Source organism: Fulmarus glacialis, unplaced genomic scaffold (genome assembly GCF_000690835.1).
Source record: "Fulmarus glacialis isolate BGI_N327 unplaced genomic scaffold, ASM69083v1 scaffold15872, whole genome shotgun sequence".
In the NCBI taxonomy this organism is placed as follows: domain Eukaryota; kingdom Metazoa; phylum Chordata; class Aves; order Procellariiformes; family Procellariidae; genus Fulmarus; species Fulmarus glacialis.
The window spans coordinates 196-15,149 of NW_009199900.1; the positions used below are offsets into that span (position 1 = coordinate 196).

The 14,954-nt window shown below is 44.3% G+C and overlaps 1 protein-coding gene across 1 annotated transcript; it reads left to right on the forward strand.

The window, feature by feature from the left end:
- Window positions 1-615: 615 nt before the first annotated feature.
- SLC25A38 (solute carrier family 25, member 38) lies at window positions 616-5,124 on the forward strand. The gene is made up of 6 exons (XM_009573414.1): window positions 616-737; window positions 1,364-1,448; window positions 1,988-2,167; window positions 2,605-2,773; window positions 3,393-3,559; window positions 5,002-5,124. Exons 1-6 carry the CDS (start codon window positions 616-618, stop codon window positions 5,122-5,124), a joined length of 846 nt encoding a protein of 281 aa, XP_009571709.1.
- The last annotated feature ends 9,830 nt before the right edge of the window (window positions 5,125-14,954 follow it).

Sequence of the window (14,954 nt, forward strand, 5' to 3'; positions counted from 1 at the left end):
TAAAAAAATCTCCACCTTGTGGTTTGTTCCTCCTGCCTTATCACCCGAGAAGTGCTGGGAGGTGGCAGCCGGTGTGGATAGGAAAGGCAGACCTTAGCTGAGCAGGCTGTGCTGTGCTTTGGGTGCGTTTGAGCCGGGTTTGGGCGGTGGGCAGTTTTAAGGGGGAGCTCCGTTAGTGCCTGTGGCAGTGGAGCCCCTTGGTGTGCAATGGGGAGAACGGGTTGGAGGCTCTGCCAGCAGGGTGCCAAGCAGAGGTGGATGGGATTGGGGCTAAGGCACAGGTAGTTGGTGGGATGGTGGGAAGGGGGCACCCATTTCCTTTAACATGGCAAATGGTTACCAAATGGCTGCTAATACATTTGACGTTCAGAAAACTCTTTCCAATCGAATTGCAAGGAGTTTCTGGAACAATCTCCCAGAAAAGGCAGAGGGACCAAAAACCACAAATAAAACTTGATCAGGCTCTGAAAAGATCTGAAAAAGTTTTCTGTGCCCTGAGCAGCAGTCCTTAGTTAATCTCCCTTTCCTATAACAAGCGACATATCAGCTGCTATATTTCCTCTTGTGCCATTCTTAATTACGCGGCAATTTAAAGTCCTCTTGTTCCTCTTCCAGATGCATCCAGTCCTAAAGGCCTTCGTGTGTGGCTCCATCAGTGGGACTTGCTCCACACTCCTCTTCCAACCCCTTGACCTGCTGAAAACACGCCTGCAAACTCTGCAGCCTGCTGTGAATGGGTGAGAGAGTGGGGATGTGTATGCATGGTGTGGGGGTACTCCACCATAGGCTTCTGCCTGATTTGCTGGCTGGGGCTTGGAGTTCAGGGTTGTAATTCAGATACTGAGAGTCTTTCTGAAATAGGAGTTATGTTTTTATAGCATGGAGAAGGATTGGTATTTTGCTCCAGGAGAGAGAAAATGGCTGTTCTTGTGAACACTACTTTAATAACATGTAACCAGAGCATTTGTCTGTATGCATCTGAGAGACTGGTGTTTGCTGGAGTGGCCACCATGCAGTTTCACAGGGTGTCCTCTACCTGAAAAATCATGTATTGTTGCCACATAACCTGTCCATGTGTGCAGCTGCTCCCATTTGCCTGGTGTAGTCAACTATGACTACATCTGCTGCTGCTAACAATGGGAGTGAGCAACTAAAGACGCTAATGAGAGAGGCCTCTAACGTGTGTTACAAGTGGTGGGAAACAGAAGGTGACAGAGAAGCCCTGGAATGAGTGACCAAGGAAAGCCTCCGAGGTGCCGGGGTAATGCTCAGAGATACGAGTGAAAGGGGGTGGCTACAGAGTACATCTGCCAGAGAGCATAAGCAGGTCATCTCTGCAGTTCCTGTCTTGTCTTTCTTTCAGGTCTGGTCGTGCTGGGATGGTAACGCTGCTCTTTAGGGTTGTTCGTACCGAGAGTCTTCTGGGGCTCTGGAAAGGTGTCTCTCCAGTAAGTGGCTGTTTTAACCCTGACTTCTAAAATTAAATACATAAATAAACCTACCATTTATTACTAACTATGGACTGGATTTAAATAGCCAGCTCTTCCAATTATGAATGAAGCCATGTGATTTAGATGGTTAAATCCTATTTTAAGGAGTTAATGTTGTGAATTCCACTGATTAGGTCATAGCAGTCACTATGGATTTGCAGTCCTCAGCAGCTGAACACTTGAATACTATTGCAAATGTGGGGTGGCAACTGCACCAACCTCATTCTGTTCTGGAATATCTTGTTCCTAGAAAACTGCAGTTGAGGAATGCATTAAATCTTGACGTCATTTGAATCAATTGGGTCTCAATGCTGTAAATTATTTTTACCTTGTCTTCTTTCCTCAGCACGTTAGCTGAGGAAAAATCACTAAAGTGATTTTTGTTTTGTTTTGGTGCGAAGTTTCCTGTCAAGTTTAATAGTCTCTGAAATGTTCTGTAGTACATTTTATATTATGTGTGCTTTTTCTTTCTTCATCTGCTTCTGTTTCTTCTGAAGTCCTTTGCAAGATGTATTCCTGGGGTTGGGATTTACTTCAGCACTTTGTACATGATGAAGCAAAAGTTTCTAGTGGACCGTTCACCCACAGCCCTGGAGTCTGTCTTTCTGGGTGCCACCGCACGTGCAGTATCTGGGATTTGCATGTTGCCAGTGACTGTAGTGAAGACCCGATATGAGGTGAGTGTAACTTTATAATTAGTTCCCTGTTAATGATGTTGCACCCCTTCCTCATGATGAAAAAGAAATTATTCTGTCGGGAGAAGGCTGCTGCCACTTGAGTACAGGGATGTAGTCCTGATTTCATCCTGGTTCACACATTGTGCAGGAAGAGCCATGCACTGATTTTCAGGCAACAAGTGCAAGATGAAACAGAATTAACCCTGAGATTTTTAAGTTTCGATTGTATACAATGTGTAATTTTAGTGTCTTTCTTATTTTACTTTCTTGAAGGATTGTTTTAAAGGCTGAGGTAGGTGGAACCCAGTTTTTGCCTTGGGCTGCCCTCTGTGCTGCCATCACTAACACTTGTTTGGACAGGGTGGCCTTGGGGTGTGTGTAGGGCTCCTTGGCCTGTTCGTGGCACATGGATGACTGACTGTTGTCTACCCTTGCAGAGTGGAAGATTTGGATATGGGAGTGTATATGGAGCTCTGAAGGATATCTATCAGACGGAAGGCGCTCGTGGCATGTTCAGTGGGCTCACTGCAACGCTGCTGCGGGATGCACCCTTCTCTGGGATCTACCTGATGTTCTACACGCAGACCAAAAACTTCACACCTCAGGGTAAGTCTGAACGTTGGAGGCTGTAATGGGAGATGTTTCTTTACTCGCATCTTGCCCTGCAGTTGATTGCCTGCATCTTCTGCTTATTGCCCTTTACCTCAGTAGTTAAATTAGTCTTTTGTAGGGCTTTAGGTGGGACATTCGCATTTTCCTATGGAGAACTGTAGACCTGTAGCTCAGGTCAGTGTAGAAATGGAAATTGGCCCTAAATTGATTGATTGTCTTTATGGAGACTGATGCATAAGGTGGGTTAGTGAACAGTTGAAAGAGAAGATGTGTTCAGCTGTCCTTTCTCAGCTAGTTGTCTTGTATACTGACCAGTTTCCACTAACCTGGGGTTTCTCTGATGTTAGAACTGGCTGGGGCAACACTTGCACAATCTTTCCTTCTCTAGGTTCCTGTCAAATTCAGTTCTCCAGCAAGTGAGGCTTTTTAATAGTTCTAACTTTTGACTTGTAGCCACTTTTCCACTTGAAAGGTTTCTCTGCCCTGCATGGATTTTAACTTCTTGTAGACCCCAACGTTGATTTAATCATTCAGCAGCTTTTCACTTTGTCACGCAGCATGAGTATTCCTGTCCTGTTTTGTGTCTGAGTGCATTCCCTTTGCTCTGTTGCAGACCAGCTGGATCCAGTGGTCATGCCCTTGCTGAATTTTGGCTGTGGGATCTTTGCGGGAATCTTGGCCTCACTGGCAACACAGCCTGCTGATGTCATCAAAACACACATGCAGCTGTCCCCCCAAAAGTACCGCAGGACAAGCCAGGCCATTGCCTTCATCTACAAGGTGAGGTGAATCCCTTCTAATATGCACGACCACAGCCTTACTTCTGATCTCCTCGCCTGAAGCATAGCTATGATAAGAAAGTTGTTGTCTTTTACAGCAAGTGAACAAATGTGGCTGCTTGATGTGCTCTTGCAGTCAGGCTAATCAGTGTCAGCATTTTCAGAAGCTGAGGTGGATCATGCTGTGGGAGACTGAGGCTGAATCTCTTGTCACTGGTTTATGTGCGGACTTGTTCAGTAATAACTGGAAAGTACTGTAGTTGATGGTCTGAAAGCAGTCAGAGGCTTCAGTCCATTCCTGGCTTTTCCTTGTAATTAGAGAGGATATTGTCACTACTCAGATGTGTTTCTTCCTCCTCTTGAATGGATTGCAAGGCAATCCATTGATTGCCTTGTGAACTTGCTCCATGATTATTCTTGCCATTCCTCAGTCCTGTATCTGTTTTCACAAAATTACAGATGATGGGGAATTGGAGAGCAAGGTCAGAATATTGGAACACAAAGGTGGGCGTATTCCAGCAATTCCGTCTCTCCATAGGCCTGCTTCATGTTTCAGGCTGGTGAATGATTTCACTTCAGTTTTGTGTGTTATGTATTGATTCTTACACTGGTAGTGATGGAAAGCAGTTAACTTATTTCAGCTTAACTTCATTTCAGCTTAGCTTAGTATGTAGGCTTGGAGGAGCTGTACTTACAGCTACTGCTGCGTGTGGTTTATCGGTACAGTCTGTGAGTACCACAGTGGGGCAAAGGGTTTCTTTAGTATGTAGTGTGAAATGCCAGTTTCAGATATAAGCCGGCTACAAAACAATTCTGTGCCCTTTGGGCACTAAAAGAGAAATAAATGCCCAGATCTGTATCCCAGGAATGGGATGGAGATGTACTCAGAGCCCACCTTTCCGTTCCTGCCCTCAGAAGGGCAGATCTTGGCAGGTTTGCTTTGTTTCCATATTGAACTCTGTTCCTAAACAGGAATCTGTTTATTTGTGCATGGATTTTTTTGTGCATGGTACGTTTTTCTCATATCAGAATGTTTTTTTACTTCAGTACTTACAAATCTCAGTTTTTACAAAATAGCTAAGTGACTTTTGTAAATATGAAGCTCTAAAACAAGGACAAGTCATTTTCCTGAAGTGTCTTTAAACTGTTACACCCTCGCCTTCTCTTTGTTGGACCTGAGTGTGGCTTTCCCTATCCATTGTCCCAATCCTGGCATTCCCTTCTCCACTCACTGCTCTTCTTCCTTTCTTGGGTAGCCCTGCAATTGCACAGCGCTACAGGTTCTTCCTAAACATTAAATGCTATTTAAGCCTGGGTCTTTCAGAAACTGATCTGGGTCTGAGCTGAAATATATCCTGTGCTGTTCCATGTAATAAATGATGAGAAATTAAAACACTAGAGGCAGATTGTGATGGGTTGCTGTTTGTTTATCTCCTGTTGCAGGACTTCGGGTTGGTCGGCTTTTTCCGAGGTGGTGTGCCCCGTGCCCTCAGGCGGACTCTGATGGCAGCTATGGCATGGACGATGTATGAACAGATGATGGAAAAAATGGGCTTGAAATCTTGACTGACTTGCACAAGAAATGACCAGCTTCACTCCTTTTCCTGCTTGCTGTGATCAACTGGCACTAGGAAGTTCCCAGTTCCATGGAGGAATAAGCCTTGCTCAGCCAGGAGGAAGAAAGCCTTTCTGAGATAGGGGATTAGGCCTTTTGGCAAGTAGAGGAAGGAAGGATCGGATCTTTGCGTCATTTGGTCAATGCATTCCAGAAGGACTGCACTTGCAGACTGCCACGGGAAACGTCAGGGTTTCCATAGCCTGGTAACTATGCTGAGAGAAAAGCCCCTTTTAAAAATAGCTCTGTGCTCACCACCTTTATGCAATGAGACATTGCTGAGCAAAAGTGTTTGAGGAGAAAGCAGTGATTGCAGAACCTGCCAGCCTGTTCCTTGCTGGTCTGGCCAGTAAGGCCACAATGACCCACCTTCTGATGTAGATCCTCCTTCCACATATGCTTTGTTCTCATAGGGGAACGTTGCAGACCACAGTGGGAGACAGGATGTGTCTCTTAATGCTGATGTCACAGGAGTGGGTGGAAGAGAAATGAAGTGCAGAAGGAAAGCTAGGAACACAGTCTCTGTCATCACTTTTGTACTGTACATGATAGCAGAGAAGGTAACTGGAATCTCCTTGCTGTGTCATGTGTTATTATGTAGTTGAGCATCTTAACACTCTTGAAACGTGCTTCTGCCTCTACAGCAGTGTTTGCACAGGAATTAAGAAGCATAAGGCACTTTAGAGTTGATTGCTACCAAAGTTCTACTTGTTCTCTGAAAAACATTTTCTCTGCTGCTCTGACTATATCAGGAACACTCGAGTATGGTTTTTTTATCCAGTTGTACTAGAGACTTATGTGCTTCCTATTATTCATTTGTTAATCCCGGATCAACACCCTCAGTGTGAGCTGGTCCTTAGATGTAGCTTTTAGGGTCATAGCTCATAATGCATAAATGTATAATGGAAGCAGATATAGATACTAACACTTCAGATTTCCCTTAAAAGCTGCTGCTGATTGCATGTGGAGTATCTTTGGATTTGCTCTTTTCTGTAAGCTTTCTCCAAAGTTTGAGACCTATGAGTGTTTGGTAGGAAACTTTAATTCTCTTCGGGCTCCACACAGACCCTTCACAGTTTCCCAGCTCATCATTTTCTCTTAGCAGGTAGTCCATATTTCAGTATTCCTGAGTTTAGGCTTAGAGATAAATACACTTTTTTCATCCACTGTGCCTTCTTCCTCATTCCTACTTTGTTACAAAGACCACACAGTGTGTGCTGTCCAAACTTGGGTACAGCCTGCTCCCCTCTTCACTTGTGCTTCTGTGCTGGCTGACTGGGTTGGGGCTCTTGCAGCTCCGTTGGCGTTGCCGCAGAGCTGGGCATAGAAGCCCTGTTCTGTAGTGTGGCTTGCATAGAAGCCCTGTTCTGTAGCGTGGCTTGCAGAAAACATAGCTTTGGCTTTTATTTTCTTAAATACCTAGGGATATTACAATTCACTTTAGAAACACAGCAGATGTCTCTAAATATGAAGACATGACACTGTAGCTGTGCGAAAAACCGGTGCTACCTACCTGTTGTTCGTAAAATTTAGAGTAATTTGCACAATCACTGCCTGCCCTGGCAACCTCCTGACCACAAGAGTAGAGGGGACATGGGTTGTAAAAGATGTTCTTTACCAGATTCCAACTCCAAGAAGGTTTGATGACTGACATGGAAGTTAAGTCTGAGTAAAGCATAAAGGGACAGGCTGGAGGCTTGGAAGGTGCTGCCTGTTTTTAGCCTCAGCCCATCTGCAAGGGGAGACGGGCGCTACACAGTGCAGGAGTCTCCAGGAATGGTGGTGGAGTGTCCTGTGTGCACATGTCTGTATGTTAATAACAGAGCACTTTATCAAATCATTCCACGTTGTGACTGACAAGCTGTCATATTCCCTCTGCTGCTTCTCACTGTCACGCATGTGGGCAAATCATTTGCCAAATCCTAAATATGAAGACCTGTTCCTTTCTTTTGCTGTCCTTCCTACCCTTAGTGACCTGAACTTGTGAGGGTGCATGAAACAGTGGTAACTGCACATCCTGCTGGTTGTTACCCTGAGCTCTACTGGTACAGAGAGCTGGAGAACCAAGTCTAGGATTGCTGAACGGGTGGAGTAAAGCGGCAATTACATGAGTTACCTCATATGTCTTTTACTTCCCTATGCATGGGATCAAACCAACATATTATACTGGAAGCCTGAATTTATTTGGGGCTTGCTTAATCTGGAGTTGGATCTGTTGTTCGTCCTGGGCTGTCGCAGTCAAGGGCTGTGTATGGTGTCGCTTGCAAGGTGCTTCACGAATATTTTAGTTCCTGATCTAGCAGTGGCAAAGCAGTGTGCAACTTGTGCAGACAGAAACTTAGGCTCTTAAAAATGAGGCAAGCGAGCAAAGAACGCCAGGTGATAAATCTTGAATTAAGTAACGTCATCATCAGAAACTTGAAAAGAAGGAATGCTTCAGTGGCTTTTATGCCCTATACTCCTGCCTGGTCAGGTAACAGAGGAAGAACTAGAGAATTTATATGTGCCGGTGTCTTAAAGTCTACCGATTTTTTTTTTTTTTTTTTTTTTTTTTTTTAAATCTGGATTCAGGCCTAAAGCAGTGTTAGCATTTCCTTTGGGAAAGTTCTTCCATTCCCCTCACTTTGTGGAGGATGAGGAGGCTTTTCGTTGTTGCAGTAGAGTGGAAGAGTATATGCTTTTGACTTGTGAATTAGCCTGGGCTCCTTTGAGTTTAAGAAATAGAGAATCTAAACTGCACTGTGTTTCATCAACCCTTGGTGCTGCAAATCCAAAAACTTCTCTACATGTGAGCTGGAGAGAGTGAGTTTTGCAGTGCAAGCTTGTTCATTGTTTTTCTTTATTATTTCTTTTCTCCGGTCTCTCATATATGGGGGAAGGGAAAGGCTGAAGTTCTGTTTCACTGTCTTCTGAAAGCTGTATCACATAGGCAGGAACAAGACTATTTCTCAGCTCTGATCCTTACCATCCTTCACCCTTCTCCCCTGTGCAACAACATTGTTTCTAATTTATTGAAGTTACTTCTTGATAGCTATAGCAAGTCAAGAAACAGAAGTGTGTGGACTTGAAGTTTAGATATATTGCCCTTGAGGTTGTATGCTTCTAATTAACAAGAAAAGGTCACTGTACAACCTAAATGCAAAGTAAATCAAATAAAAGATCAACACAGGTGCTTAATCACCTACCTGCATCATGCCAGCAATTCAACACTAACAATCCTATCAGATAATAATTTCCAAAGTCATCTTAGCTTTGATTCCAGAGGAAGCGGTGTGATCTCTTCTATATATGGCAGGATTGCAGTCGGATCTCTCTAGGAATGACCTCCGTTGCTGGCAATACTATTAGTTCACTATTAGTGAACGTGCATTGGCTCTGCTTGCCCCTGCAGCTGTAGTGCAAGAACACAACTGGTGAACATGTTGACACAGTGAAGTGTAAGGATACAAGAGAAATAGTCGATTATTTATGTTTTAGAAACTTCACATTTCCATTCTTCCTTTGCCGATGATTTTTTTTTTTTTTCTTGCACTGTTTGAACTGGAGCTTTGGAACATTGCATAGGTTTGGGTATTGTGAGTGTATGTATTTATATAAAATATTTATGTGAGAAAGTGTGTTACATGTTTCTATTAAAAACTGGTTGCCAAAATGAACCATGTCATCTCTTCAGTGTTTCTTTAAAAAAAACCAATCAATCAAACCCACAAGGGGTGGGATGGAATAGAGCCTTAAGAAAGCAAAAGAAGTTTCCCAAGGCGACAGGACTGTTGCATGAGTTCAGAGCCCATACAAGGCCATGCACATTCTCTTTTTCTATGGGGTATAATATACACAGGCTGTGTAGTGCTAATACGACCTAAATCAGCTTTACTTAAATGGAAAAAACACATAGCAATGGGGAATCTTGTCTTTTTCACAGCTTCCTCTGCCTGCCTGCTGTGTGTAAAGACTGAGGGAAATTGAATCTCTGTACCAGCTGGTGAAATACCTGTCTTTAGGACAGTGGGGTTTTGAGCACTCTGGGGAGAGACTTTTTAATCTCCAGCCAACCCGATCTTTGCTACTCAGGCAGTCTGATCTCGGTAGGGGACCAGAAATTGTACCTGGGGTGTAATTCTCCGCTGCGAGGCATAGTGCAAGGTGATGCTGGATTGCTGGGATCTCCTCTTGCTGTTGCAGCATGGTCCTGGGATTCAGTAGGAGGCAGGCTGTGCTAAGCAAAACATCGATACTGTTGATACTGATATGTATGTCTTCCACATGTGAAGATCCCAAACCTCTCCTCTTTTCATATGTTGCCTAGATGATGCATTCTTACATGGAGAATTATCTGTGTGTAACAGACTTACCAGACAGTCCTGGTGTGCAGCTTTGTGCCAGCTGGACCTGAACTGCTTGTGCAGGTACCTGATAACCAAATTAGGCTGGCGATAATGCCTGCTCTTAAATGCAGGGCTCCCCAGAGCTCTTCTGCTGCCTTGGAGAACCACCTCCGGTGTAGAGGGTGTTTCTGCTCTGTTGCAAATGAGTGGTTTAGAGGCCGCTCAAAGAATCACTGTTGACAGTATTAGCAGAAAGTGATTTTAATAGAAATTTATAAAAGCGCAACTTAGCAGAGTTCAATGGCAAGGTTCACTCTATCACTTACTACACGGATGAAGCATACAAAGGAAAAGAGCACGGGAAACTGAGAAGTCCTTGGATATGTAAACGCTACTTAGCAACAACTAAAACATCAGCGTGTTATCAACATTATTCTCATACTAAATCCAAAACACAGCACTATACCAGCTATTAGCAAGAAAATTAACTCTATCCCAGCCGAAACCAGGGTATCGTGTTAGAACTGAGTTGGGATGATTTATACAGAGGCCGAGAACGAAAAGGTTAAGGGAGACCCTCCCATTGAAACATGAGGTTCAGAGTAGACCTGGCTGGACCTACACCTAGTCCCAGACTTGGTCAACGGTATATGTGTAAAGATTATGTGTTTAGCAGCAGTCTAAGGTTCGTTCACAACCTTAAGATAGATCATAAGATTTTAGCAGACTATATTTGCTAGCAGGTACTTCCATCAATACACATGCACACGCACACGGATGCAAAGATGGATAAATATACAAAGATATACCTGTTAAAAATCCCCCTCGAGTTCAGTGAAATACTCACGTAAAATGTCTTGGCATTTCTCAACAGGCGAAGGGTTGAGCTTCGAGGAGTATTGCAGCCCAGGTCCCATGCCAGCCAGCCACGGTCATCTGAATATCGCAAACTTGAGAGTTTAAAAACTCTGAGGAGCGTTTCACTCAGAGGGAGATGCTGGGCACAACCCGGTGCAGTCCAGGAGAGCTCAAATGGTCTCAGTTAGGACCACCATTTATAGGTGCGCAAGATGATTGACTTTAGTCATCTGTAAATTTCCTTCCTGGCCACACTCCAAGGCGGTAGTGACTAACATTCTGAAGGTTTCAGTGTTGTTACAACTGAGCTACAACTCAGATAAGTTGGCACCTGGGCCAGGCAGTGGGCATATGTTCCCAGCCTCAGCCATGTAGAGTTTCTGATATGGTCAAGGTGCACTCAACCGTCAGACTCAGTACACCAAGTCCAAGGTTTCATGGGAACTTCTGAGCTCAATGAGCGGCCCAGGAGAAGGCGGGGGGGAATGCACCACCACATGCTCACGCTGCTGACAGCTGCCCCAGCTGTGAGAAGAGATTGCAGTTGGGCTCCCTAACCTGCTTGGGTGATGGAGGGTGGGAAAGATAGAAAAGGAACAGTTTAAAGGCACTGTCCTTGTAATAAAACACTGAACTACAGATCTCCCTTTCACCTAAAAAACAAGCAAACACATTACTTGCTTTTTTATTTTTAATGTATTATGTGCCATGCATGATCACTGACATCAGTACTGAGCAGAAAATATGCCTCGTCTCACAAACACACACACACACATATATGTGTGCTTTTGCAAAACCAATGTGGAGCTCTTGAATATGCTTATCCCTTCTAGCATTGCTTCTGGTTTCAAAGCTGATTTTCCACATTGCACTGTTTCTTAATTTCCAATTTTATCACTATGAAATGCTTTGGGAGATTTTATCATAATGCATTAAGGAATTTTAATAAAAATGACAAAAAAACAGTAAGAGGTTAAAATGAGACCTCTGCAATTTTTTTGACAGATGTTAGGCAATTCTAGCTTTGTAGAACTAGAAATAAGAAGGGAATAGATTTTCCGAAGTATGTTTCCCCAAAACATGAAAGAAATAATAACAAACCTTTGAAACACAAGCCAAGATGGTATTTACAAAGAAGCACGGTATTGTGCAGCTTCACTGGAGGTGGGTCGACCTCCATGGGTTCCTCTGTCTTCTGGAGGGTCCAGCTCCAGGGGTTCCACACCATCTCTGGGATGACACCCACTGGCACTTTCGGTGGGATAGATAGTGCCAAAATATTTTTCTTCCTGAGCCTCTTCCCAAGATGCACCGTTCGATCCATTTGTCACAGGACCCCTTTTGGCAGCAGAGAACACCTCCGCTGCAGCCCAGCAGCTCTCTCCCACCGCTGGGGCATCCTGTTATGGCCCCCTACTCCAGTTTGGGGGGGAATAGACTGAATTCAAGGAGAAAGCTACCGGTAAACACTCTATGAAAATTGTTATTTGGCATTTCCATGCGTATCAATAAATATGTGGCTTAATTGCCCCCGTGTCAGGCCCATAGATCTGGGAAATGCTTTTGTATCTGCCTTTCACACACAGTTGTTTTCTGCCCACAGGTTCCATACTTGATGTGATTTGTCTGCTCCTCTCTCACCCCCCACACTTTTTTCTTTCTTTCTTTCTTTCTTTTTAAAATTAAAGCATCAGAAATTTCAATATTCCCTCCAGGACTGCAGATGATCCTCTGCCAAATGCAGCTCTTCTCTTGTGACACTTAATAACGTGTGATCTGAAAACATCTGCACCCAGTTGCTGACCCTTGCCACTCCATTGCAGAGTTGCCTAAAGCTCTGGCAGCAGCTCTCTGATGAGGCAGAGAGAGGTTTTGTTGTGCTCCAGGCTATGCACCAGAGACCCGGCTGACACATGGGGCCTGGCAAAAGCCAAGGTCCAACCGTGAGCCACCGGAGCTCGGCGGGAGTGCGGGAGCTGCTCTGGCAGGTCAGGCATTGGCACGTACAGTATGAACCTGCTTGTGCTTTACTGGGACTGGGTAGAGGAATCAAGGCTCAAGCAAAACAATTCCCTAGCAATTGAATAAGGTGAGTAAAATCCAACCGGATAAATCTGGATAATAATAGAGGCCTTTTGGGGTGCACAGCCACTCACACTGAGGAATCATGTCAACAAAATCACACATGCCCATCAGGTAAAGGTAGCAGAAATGCCAGATCTGCATATGGATGTAGCAGAATGCCTTGCTTTTGTTTTCTAGGACCTGAGCCTGGCTGAGCTGGCTTCTGCAAGCACAGTCCAACCTATGGAGCAGGCATGCTACAGAAGCCATGCCTAAATATGCTGTCCCAGCTGTCTGTGTGGGAAGAGATAGGGCAAGCGCCATCCCACCCCCTCTCCACGCCCTCCCAAACCTCTCGGCATACCAAACCAGAGCAGCTCAAACAGGAACAGCCCCAGCTATGGCCTTGTCCACCTGAGTTACTCAATAACTTTGCCCACTGTGTGTGCTGTTGCCCACAACTGTAGGGTAGCTTGTGATGAGAATGGCAGGGCGCATCACTCCAGGGGCTCTTCCAAGTATTTCACTGATTGCTGTCAGTGACTGACAATAGTTTACACAACAGAAGCAGGAACATCTCTATCCTTCACATTCAAGCTCGTTTAATATCAGCTCAGTATCTTTGTAATCAGATATGGTGTAAGAAGTTTCTCTCATTTAAGGAATATTTTGAAGCTAACTCAACTTTTAAAAAACACTCTGCATATAATTATGTAACCAAGTTCAGTGTGAATAGTGACAGGAGAAACATAGTCTAAAATACATGATAAGACAGATACACTTCTACCTGAGGGACATGTTCATTATGACAGACATGTATTTTAAAGCGTCTCAGCACACAGTTAAAAAATAAAACAAACTTTCAGGTTGCTTAAGAAAATAATTAGAGATACTTTACTGTCAAGCTTTAGTATGACTCTTCCAAGCCTTCTCACGGGCTGTGGAGCTCATGGTCTACCAGAAAAGGCCCGAACTGTAACAAGAAGAAACAAGTTAAGTATTAGAGATTCCAGAGGAGTCTGGAATGCTTACCAGCAGCACTCCTTTGGTAACATCGTACTTACTGCAAAATTCGTTACTGAACTTCCAATCGTTATGTTCAAATACACTTTTAATACAGTTGGGTTTTGATTGTGCAGGAGAACTCTCTAGACTAAATCCATTGCACACACTACAGTAATACCACCACCTCCCCTCTTTCCCCCAAGCTAATATTCACATCGTGCTCCTGTTAGGAGGTATATGTTGTGCATAGCCCCAACAGGTCAGCTCTCACTGCCCACAGCGCACTTATCAAAGTGCAACCAAAGTCTAATCTGTTAGGTACCTGTGTAATAGTGTTCTTGCTGAGAGCGCACTTAACCATTTGTTGAGTTTCGTTTTACTTACCTTTGTCACCACCGTGTGGCAAATGTGTGAATTATTCTCTTAAAGAATATTCTAAAACTGATCTGGTAATCTTGCTAATTAAGATCATCTAACAAGCATACAGAAAAGAACAGTGTGAGAGCCAGCTTCTGACTTGCAAGTTGAAGTTTTGTGGAATGACAAAAAGTGGCTGACAGTAAATGCACGAACTGCTGTTCACCAAAACAGGACAAGGTCTCATTTTACTGGAAGCGAAGAATATAGGCAAGATGATGTTGTAACCTGCTACTTAAATAATCTCCTCCAGAGCAACTCAGTGCACAGCCATTGCAAAGGGGCTATGAGGAGGTTTGATGCCCAGCCACACTGCCCTAGTTACATTAGGTTAAAATAGATGAGGGAAAACTAAAGGAGTGCTGTTATTAGAAAGACATGAACATGAATTATTACTTGCAGAAGGCACCGGCAATAGTGTCTGCACCATCCAGAAAGTTATCCAGATCTGGACGAGCAAGCATAACAAAGTAAATATCACTACTTTTCTTTTATGTAAGAAACTCCGCTCTCAGGCCTGTGCTGCTCCCTGAATATGACAGAGAAGAGGAAAATGATGGAGCACGTGAAGTCTGATCACTTTCTTCTTAAAAGCAAACAAACAAAAAAATCCCCCAAAGGGGAAATTATCACATTAACGACCACTGCAGAACGGAACGTGTAAGTTCAGTGCCAATTTAACCTACTTCTACTGTAATTTTTACTTTCTCTAACAGACAGGGGCGGCCGTGGCTGCAGGAGCTCTCCCAGCCGCTGCGGCACGGTGCCGGGCACCGCCAGCCCCCGGAGGGGGAAGGGGAAAGCGGCAGAAATGCTACAGCCTCCCAGAGGCCTCCTCCCGCTGTAAGCAACCCAGAAGCTACGTATACACTTCATCAAATAACCATCAACCCCTGAAAACGAGAGAGTGCATTTCAACAGGAAAACAGAATTCTAGAGTGTTACAATAAATCTTTGATTTCTCTTCAAGGGCTGAGAAGAAGCCCCAGGTTTGCTCAGAGCACAAGCCTCAGCACACGGAAGGGGACGCTCCCATCTTACCAATTTCTTTTAGAACTGCTCCCAGAACGGGGGCGAGAAACAGCTCGGGAAAGGCGGAGGCGCCCGGGCCT